Source organism: Oncorhynchus mykiss, chromosome 27 (assembly GCF_057628025.1).
Source record: "Oncorhynchus mykiss isolate SJ-2025 chromosome 27, ASM5762802v1, whole genome shotgun sequence".
Classification (NCBI taxonomy): domain Eukaryota; kingdom Metazoa; phylum Chordata; class Actinopteri; order Salmoniformes; family Salmonidae; genus Oncorhynchus; species Oncorhynchus mykiss.
Genome location: NC_143048.1, coordinates 25,479,530 through 25,489,508, shown reverse-complemented (window position 1 = coordinate 25,489,508; position 9,979 = coordinate 25,479,530). Strand labels below are relative to the sequence as shown.

At 44.2% G+C, this 9,979-nt stretch overlaps 1 protein-coding gene across 2 annotated transcripts in view; it reads right to left on the bottom strand.

The window, feature by feature from the left end:
* Window positions 1-3: 3 nt before the first annotated feature.
* Window positions 4-9,979, bottom strand: part of LOC110507837 (mitochondrial intermediate peptidase) — a 46,850-nt gene continuing 36,874 nt past the window's right edge. For both annotated transcript variants that reach the window (XM_021588188.3, XM_021588189.3), the window contains one exon: window positions 4-1,361. In XM_021588188.3, coding sequence (XP_021443863.3) covers window positions 1,261-1,361 — 101 coding nt within the window. In that variant the 3' untranslated portion in view covers window positions 4-1,260. The remainder of the gene's footprint in view (window positions 1,362-9,979) is intronic.

Below are 9,979 nucleotides of genomic sequence, written 5' to 3'. Positions count from 1 at the left end.
TGATTTTGATTGTTGTTCAAATGTCTCATCTTTAATCCTACACCAATTGCAACAGACAACCTGCAATCATCACTACATTACACACACTACATCCACTTCCGTATACAGTGGCGTCTCTCTGAAACTCAAGATATTACTTGCCACAAAATATTATGATTGAATTTGGTTCAAAACTAGATACGAGTAATGAAAATAAAGCTTCCATTAGTGATTTCATATTTAGGAATTTATTCATGGCTCTGTGCGATGTACAGTAGGCCTACATGTGGTTACAGCTACCCAGCTCACTCCCTTTGATAGCATGTTCACACCTTGATTAACCATCTGAAGTAAATCCCACCTTGATGGGCGATGCCCCAGGTCAGATATCAGTGCTAGGCAAGTAAGGACATTGTATGGGGAGCAGCTGCAGCCTCAGCCCCTGGTAATTAGAGGCAGAATCTGTTGAAACAGATGCAACAGCCGGTAGTACTTGATTTAGCTAGTCGTCACAGTCTGGATCACGCTCTGTGTGAATTAATCAGAAATTAAATCTCCAATTCACAACACCTAAGAGACCATATCCTTCCTTCTCAGCCCATAACCTCCCATCCCACCCTCCTCCCCTTCCCTCCCTAACAGAAACACAGACAAATCAGAGGGAGCAGATTTGCATTTAAGTCAAAACACTATGTCAGGAATAGCAGGTGTTGTATTTGTCCTGTCTGATCTGAACAGGAAATAACAATGAACTGCTCATACTTTTGCAGAAAATGATATTCAACGCTCACAGATTTGAGTATTTTCTCTTGGGCAGATTATACAAATAATGTCTACATACTTCAACTTATCTATTTACATGGATATTGGAACAGATGTTTCAAACATACATTCTCAGTGCTGAAGATGACATTGCTCATTATTGCAATATTCTGAATTAAATGATGCACTTTTTGTGCTTTCCATAATTTATATGCATCAATGACAAAAATATGTGTAAGACAGTATGGTATAATACATGTGGTATATGCACAGATCTGCACAGACTTTCATGAACCACACAGAACCTATGGTTGAGCCAAATCACTAACCAGCTAGCTCGTATACAAAAATTGCATTAAAAAAAAAACGTTTACAGTGACTGCATACAGCTACAGTTATCTGCCTTTTGAAAGGATTAATAATTAATTGCATTTTCTGATCATGTGAGTCCATTCCACAGCAACACAATTCAAGTCGTGGCTGAAACTGAATTGAAGAGTCGAAGATCGATCAAGCTAATCAGCTTGTAGAGTCCATGATGAAGGTCTCAAAGTCTGGGTTCAGGTCAGTCACCAGGGCGTCCACAAAGTCCTCAATGGTGGGCTGTCTCTGCAGCATCCCTGTGTCACACAGATACACGGACAGGGATTGAGCATATTGCCCTTTATATGATGTCACTGAAGTAAAACTCCTCCAATGAACTGAAGTGAAACACCTGAGTTACAACATAAAAGCAGAACTTTCAGTTAAATAAGATATAGCTTATGGCCTGTAGTGGATATCAGGTAACACGGAGCAAATTCATTAAATGCAAGAGTACATAGAGAAGTGTATTAATGTACCTTTAAAGTTGTCCTCAAGAGTAAACACACCTAAGTTCTAATTTGTTGTTTCAACACTGCAACAGTACAAATGTCAAAAGGTGTGATATTTTTAGGGGGTAGAGTGTCTCTATACACAAATAATCTCCTTGCTAGCCTGCTCCAGTATGTTTCTAACAGGCCATTCGGAGCAGCTCTGGGAATATGTGTCTGGTAGCTCATGCACGGAGCGCACACTCTCGACACAATTCCGCTGCACTCTCGCTTTGAAGTCAGTTCATTTCCCCCTTGTGTTGCTGCCAATGTAAATAGGCACTCCCCTCTCTCCCTCCTTCCTGCATGGGTCACCTCCAACACACACCCACACACACGCGCAATAGACAGGCACTAAAAAGAAAATGTAGATACAATATTTCAATCAAAATTCAGGAACAAAACACTTGCATTTATAACCACATGCAAAGGGTTCCAATAATAAAACACACACACCCATACACAGAGACTCATTCATGCATGCACCCCCCCCCCCTCCCCACACAGCAGGGAGTCCATCTCTGAGAAGTTAGCCTTCCTAAAACTGGCTGAGCAGTTGGAAACTGCTCTTGCTGCCAAGGGAATGCCTGACAGCTTGAAAGACATTTTGGACACTACAGTGAAAATGGTTAACTTTGTTAAAGCAAGGCCCCTGAACTCTCGTGTATTTTCTGCACTATGCAATGATATGAGCAGAGACCATGTAACGCTTCTACAACATACAGAAGTGCGCTGGTTATCAAGGGGCCAAGTACTGACACATTTTTTTAAATTGAGAGACAAGCTTAAAGTTTTCTTCACTTACCATCATTTTCACTTGTCTGACCGCTTGCATGATGACGAGTTTCTCACACGACTGGCCTATCTGGGTGATGTTAATTCTCGCCTGAATGATCTGAATCTAGGATTACAGGGCTCTCTGCAACTATATTCAATGTGCGGGACAAAATTGAGGCTATGATTAAGAGGTTGGAGCTCTTCTCTGTCTGCATTAACAAGGACAACACACAGGTCTTTCCATCATTGTATGATTTTTTTGTGTGTAAATGAACTCAAGCACACGGACAATGTATATTGTGATATAGCGAAGCACCTGAGTGAGTTGGGAGCGCAATTACGCAGGTACTTTCCCGAAACGGATAACACAAACAAGTGGTTTTGTTATCCCTTTCATGTCCTACCTCCAGTCCACTTACCGATATCTGAACAAGAGAGCCTCATCGAAATTGCAACAAGCGGTTCTGTGAAAATTGAATTCAAATCAGAAGCCACTGCCAGATTTTTGGATTGGGCTGCGCTCAGAGTACTGTATCCTGCCTTGGCAAATCACACTGTTAAGACACTGATGCCCTTTACAGCCACGTACCTATGTGAGAGTGGATTCTTGGCCCTCACTAGCATGAAAACTAAATACAGGCACAGACTGTGTGGGGAAAATTCTATAAGACTGAGCACACCCTTCTCATTAATGGTGAGTTATTCACAATTTTCGATGAACAAAAGAGCAAAAGAGCAAAAAAAATAAAAGAGCAAAATTATTGATTATTATTATTATTATTTGTGCCTTGGTCCTATAAGAGCTCTTTGTCACTTCCCATGAGCCAGGTTGTGACAAAAACTCACACTCATTCTTATGTTTAATAAATGTATCGTATAGTGTGTGTGGCAGGCGTACAATGATGGCAAAAAACAACATTTGAGAGTGCACTGACACTGGTGCTAGAGGGGGTATGCAGCTGGAGGTTGAATGTTTGAAGGGATACAGGACTATAAAAAGTTTGGGAACCACTGACCTAGAGGATGATACAGCAGTAGTACAATATTTGGCTAAACCTGCTATTTTCAATTGCAGAAATCTATGGACTATTCAAAGCTCCATGTTTTTCTTTCCTCACAAAACTATGACATTATAGGGCAGTAATATAATATTGCATATATGAACCTTAGAGGGCTAACCACTAAATGCTATGCATGCACGGTTTACCTCAAATGGATTTTCACAAAAACATGACATCATTGGGCTGGGAATGGTGAGCTCATCTAAGTATCTCACCATAGATCTCACTCTGCAGTCACTGATCTGGATCCACAAGGCTGTCTGCAGCATCACTAGCACTTTCTCTAACGACAGCTATTTCCAGACACCTCTCCACAAGGGGATTTGCAGTGGGCTGGCCCACTGCATGGAGACTAATTTGCATAACCAGAGTCACAATGTGACAAAGGAGCAACCAGCAGGTAAACGGCAATGATGTATATAAACACCAGATTGCAAATTCTATGTATTGACCAATGAGAGGCTTTGAAGCCACCGGTAGGTCATATTGGTACTCCTCAGAAGGAGTAGTCCTCCATAGGAATGAATGAATGAAATTCTACAGTATTTTAATTGTTTCAAGGACAAAATTACATAGATTTTTTTGTTGTAGTGGGGACAGTGACATTAACACTAATACACACATGTTTGGACACACCTACTCATTCAAGGGTTTTTCTTTATTTGTACTATTTTCTACATTGAAGAGTAATAGTGAAGGCATCAAAACGATGAAAAAACATGTAATAACCCCCAAAAAAGTAAACAAAGAAAAATATATTTTGTATTTGAAATTCTTCAAAGTAGCCACCCTTTGCCTTGATGACAGCTTTGCACACTCTTGGCATTCTCTCAACCAGCTTTCAATAGTCTTGAAGGAGTTCCCACATATTTTTAAAAAATATATTTTTGTATTTATTTCACCAGGTAGGCTAGTTGAGAACATACAACACAGAGTTACACATGGAATAAACAAAACATACAGTAGAACAAAATAAAACAAAAAGTCTATATTCAGTGAGTGCAAATGAGGTTAAGGAAATAAATAGGCCATGGTGGCGAAGTAATTACAATATAGCAATTAAACACTGGAATGGTAGATCGGCAGAAGATGAATGAGCAGGTAGAGATACTGGGGTGCAAAGGAGCAAAATAAATAAATAAATACCAGTATGGGGATGTGGTAGGTAGATAGATGGGCTGTTTACAGATAGGCTATGTACAGGTGCAGTGATCTTTAAGCTGCTCTGACATCTGGTGCTTAAAGCTAGTGAGGGAGATGTGAGTCTCCAGCTTCAGAGATTTTTGCAATTCGTTCCAGTCATGGGCAGCAGAGAACTGGAAGGAAAGACGACCAAAGGAGGAATTGGCTTTGGGGGTGACCAGTGAGGTATACCTGCTGGAGCGCGTGCTACGAGTGGGTGCTGCTATGGTGACCAGTGAGCTGAGATAAGGCGGGGCTTTACCTAGCAGAGACTTGTAGATAACCTGTAGCCAGTGGGTTTGGCGACGAGTATGAAGCGAGGGCCAATCAACGAGAGCGTACAGGTCGCAATGGTGGGTAGTGTATGGGGCTTTGGTGACAAAATGGACGGCACTGTGATAGACTGCATCCAGTTTGTTGAGTAGAGTGTTGGAGGCTATTTTATAGATGACATCACCGAAGTCGAGGATCGGTAGGATGATCAGTTTTACGAGGGTATGTTTGGCAGCATGAGTGAAGGATGCTTTCGCAACGATATAGGAAGCCGATTCTAGAGTTAATTTTGGATTGGAGATGCTTAATGTGAGTCTGGAAGGAGAGTTTACAGTCTAACCAGACACCCAGGTATTTGTAGTTGTCCACGTATTCTATGTCAGAGCCGTCCATAGTGATGCTGGACGGGCGAGCAGGTGCGGGCAGTGATCGATTGAATACCATGCATTTAGTTTTACTTGCGTTTAAGAGCAGTTGGAGGCCACGGAAGGAGAGTTGTATGGCATTGAAGCTTGTCTGGAGGTTAGTTAACACAGTGTCCAAGGAGGGGCCAGAAGTATACAGAATGGTGTCGTCTGCGTAGAGGTGGATCAGAGAATCACCAGCAGCAAGAGCAACATCATTGATGTATACAGAAAAGAGAGTCGAAAGCCTTGGTCAGGTCGATGAATACGGCTGCACAGTAATGTCTCTTATCGATGGCGGTTATGATGTCGTTTAGAACCTTGAGCGTGGCTGAGGTGCACCCATGACCAGCTCTGAAACCAGATTGCATAGCGGAGAAGGTATGGTGGGATTCGAAATGGTCAGTGATCTGTTTGTTAACTTGGCTTTCGAAGACCTTAGAAAGACAGGGTAGGATAGATCTAGGTCTGTAGCAGTTTGGGTCTAGAGTGTCACCCCCTTTGAAGAGGGGGATGACCGTGGCAGCTTTCCAATTTTTGGGAATCTCAGATGATACGAAAGAGAGGTTGAACAGGCTAGTAATAGAGGTTGCAACAATTTCGGCAGATAATTTTAGAAAGAGAGGGTCCAGATTGTCTAGCCCAGCTGATTTGTAGGGGTCCAGATTTTGCAGCTCTTTCAGAACATCAGCTATCTGGATATGGGTAAAGGAGAAATGGTGGGGGTTTTGGCGGGTTGCTGTGGAGGGTGCCGGGCAGTTGACCGGGGTAGGGGTAGCCATGTGGAAAGCATGGCCAGCCGTAGAGAAATGCTTATTGAAATTCTCAATTATAGAGGATCTATCAGTGGTGACAGTGTTTCCTAGCCTCAGAGCAGTGGGCAGCTGGGAGGAGGTGCTCTTATTCTCCATGGACTTTACAGTGTCCCAGAACTTTGAGTTAGTACTACAGGATGCAAATTTCTGTTTGAAAAAGCTTGCCTTAGCTTTTCTAACTGCCTGTGTATATTTGTTCCTAACTTCCCTGAAAAGTTGCATATCACGGGGGCTATTCGATGCTAATGCAGAACGCCACAGGATGTTTTGGTGCTGGTCAAGGGCAGACAGGTCTGGAGTGAACCAAGGACTATATCTATTCCTAGTTCTACATTTTTTGAGAGGGGCATGCTTATTTAAGATGGTGAGGAAGGCACTTTTAAAGACTAGCTAGGCATCATCTACTGACGGGATGAGGTCAATGTCATTCCAGGATACCCCGGCCAGGTCGATTAGAAAGGTCTGCTCGCAGAAGTGTTTCAGGGAGCGTTTGACAGTGAGGGGTGGTCGTTTGGTCGCAGACCCATTACGGATGCAGGCAATGAGGCAGTGATCGCTGAGATCTTGATTGAAAACAGCAGAGGTGTATTTGGAGGGCAAATTAGTTAGGATGACATCTATGAGGGGGCCCGTGTTTACTGATTTGGGGTTGTACCTGGTAGGTTCATTGATAATTTGTGTGAGATTGAGGGCATCAAGCTTAGTTTCTAGGATGGCCGGGGTGTTAAGCATGTCCCAGTTTAGGTCACCTAGTAGCACGAGCTCAGAAGATAGATGGGGGGCAATCAATTCATATATGGTATCGATGGCACAGCTGGGGGCAGAGGGAGGTCTATAACAAGCGGCAACAGTGAGAGACTTGTTTCTGGAAAGGTGAATTTTTAGAAGTAGAAGCTCAAATTGTTTGGGTACAGACTTAGATAGTAATACAGAACTCTGAAGGCTATCTTTGCAGTAGATTGCTGCTTTGGCAGTTCTATCTTGTCAGAAAAAGTTATAGTTAGCAATGGAGATTTCAGGGTTTTTGGTGGTTTTCCTAAGCCAGGATTCAGAAACGGCTAAGACATCTGGGTTGGCAGAGTGTGCTAAAGCAGTGAGTAAAACAAACTTAGGGAGTAGGCTTCTAATGTTAACATGCATGAAACCAAGGCTTTTACATTTACAGAAGTCAACAAATGAGAGCACCTTGGGGGTGGGAGTGGAGCTAGGCACAGCAGGACCTGGATTAACCTCCACATCACCAGAGGAACAGAGGAGAAGTAGGATAAGGGTACGGCTAAAGACTATACGAACTGGCCGTCTAGCACATTCAGAACAGAGAGTAAAAGGAGCAGGTTTCTGGGCACGATAGCATAGATTCAAGGCATAGTGTACTGACAAAGGTAAGGTAGGATGTGAGTACATTGGAGGTAAACCTAGGCATTGAGTAATGAAGAGAGAGAGCGAGATAGTCTCTAGAGATGTTTAAACCAGGTGATGTCATCGCATATGTAGGAGGTGGAACAACATGGTTGGTTAAGACATATTGAGCAGGGCTAGAGGCTCTACAGTGAAATAAGACAGTAATCACTAACCAGAACAGTAATGGCCAACAGCCCCGCCCCCCCCGCTGCTCCTCGCCCAAGCCTCTCCAGGTTCTCCTTTACCCAAATCCAGATAGCAGATGTTCTGAAAGAGCTGCAAAACCTGGACCCGTACAAATCAGCTGGGCTTGACAATCTGGACCCTCTATTTCCGCCACCATTGTCGCAACCCCTATTACCAGCCTGTTCAACCTCTCTTTCATATCGTCTGAGATCCCCAAGGATTGGAAAGCTGCCGCAGTCATCCCCCTCTTCAAAGGGGGAGACACCCTGGACCCAAACTGTTACAGACCTATATCCATCCTGCCCTGCCTATCTAAGGTCTTCGAAAGCCAAGTCAACAAACAGGTCACTGACCATCTCAAATCCCACTGTACCTTCTCCGCTGTGCAATCTGGTTTCCGAGCCGGTCACGGGTGCACCTCAGCCACACTCAAGGTACTAAACGATATCATAACCGCCATCGATAAAAGACAGTACTGTGCAGCCGTCTTCATCGACCTTGCCAAGGCTTTCGACTCTGTCAATCACCACATTCTTATCGGCAGACTCAGTAGCCTCGGTTTTTCGGATGACTGCCTTGCCTGGTTCACCAATTACTTTGCAGACAGAGTTCAGTGTGTCAAATCGGAGGGCATGCTGTCCGGTCCTCTGGCAGTCTCTATGGGGGTGCCACAGGGTTCAATTCTCGGGCCGACTCTTTTCTCTGTATACATCAATGATGTTGCTCTTGTTGCGGGCGATTCCCTGATCCACCTCTACGCAGACGACACCATTCTATATACTTTCGGCCCGTCATTGGACACTGTGCTATCTAACCTCCAAACAAGCTTCAATGCCATACAACACTCCTTCCGTGGCCTCCGACTGCTCTTAAACACTAGTAAAACCAAATGCATGCTTTTCAACCGATCGCTGCCTGCACCCGCATGCCCGCCTAGCATCACCACCCTGGATGGTTCCGACCTAGAATATGTGGACATCTATAAGTACCTAGGTGTCTGGCTAGACTGCAAACTCTCCTTCCAGACTCATATCAAACATCTCCAATCGAAAATCAAATCAAGAGTCGGCTTTCTATTCCGCAACAAAGCCTCCTTCACTCACGCCGCCAAGCTTACCCTAGTAAAACTGACTATCCTACCGATCCTCGACTTCGGCGATGTCATCTACAAAATGGCTTCCAACACTCTACTCAGCAAACTGGATGCAGTCTATCACAGTGCCATCCGTTTTGTCACTAAAGCACCTTATACCACCCACCACTGCGACTTGTATGCTCTAGTCGGCTGGCCCTCGCTACATATTCGTCGCCAGACCCACTGGCTCCAGGTCATCTACAAGTCCATGCTAGGTAAAGCTCCGCCTTATCTCAGCTCACTGGTCACGATGGCAACACCCATCCGTAGCACGCGCTCCAGCAGGTGTATCTCACTGATCATCCCTAAAGCCAACACCTCATTTGGCCGCCTTTCGTTCCAGTACTCTGCTGCCTGTGACTGGAACGAATTGCAAAAATCGCTGAAGTTGGAGACTTTTATCTCCCTCACCAACTTCAAACATCAGCTATCTGAGCAGCTAACCGATCGCTGCAGCTGTACATAGTCTATTGGTAAATAGCCCACCCATTTTCACCTACCTCATCCCCATACTGTTTTTATTTATTTACCTTTCTGCTCTTTTGCACACCAATATCTCTACCTGTACATGACCATCTGATCATTTATCACTCCAGTGTTAATCTGCAAAATTGTAATTATTCGCCTACCTCATGCCTTTTGCACACATTGTATATAGACTCCCCCTTTGTTTTCTACTGTGTTATTGACTTGTTAATTGTTTACTCCATGTGTAACTCTGTGTTGTCTGCTCATACTGCTATGCTTTATCTTGGCCAGGTCGCAGTTGCAAATGAGAACTTGTTCTCAACTAGCTTACCTGGTTAAATAATGGTGAAATAAAAAAATAAAATAAAATAAAAAATTAGAGAGAGGCATGCGTAGCCAAGTGAACATATGGGTCCAGTGAGTGGTTGGGCTGCTGGGGACACGGCGATTCAGACAGTTAGCAGGCTAACAAGCTAACAGTTAGTAGGCCGGGGTTAAACAAGCTAGCAGCTAGTAGACCGAGGCAAGCTAGCAGTTAGCAGGCTGGGTTAGCAAGCAAGCAGTTAGCATGAGCTAGCAGTTACAGACCGGTCAGGTGAGCTAGCAGTTAGCGGGCCGGGGCCGGCAGCTAGCAGTTAGTAGACCGGGGCAAGCTAGCAGTTAGCAGGCCGGGTTAGCAAGC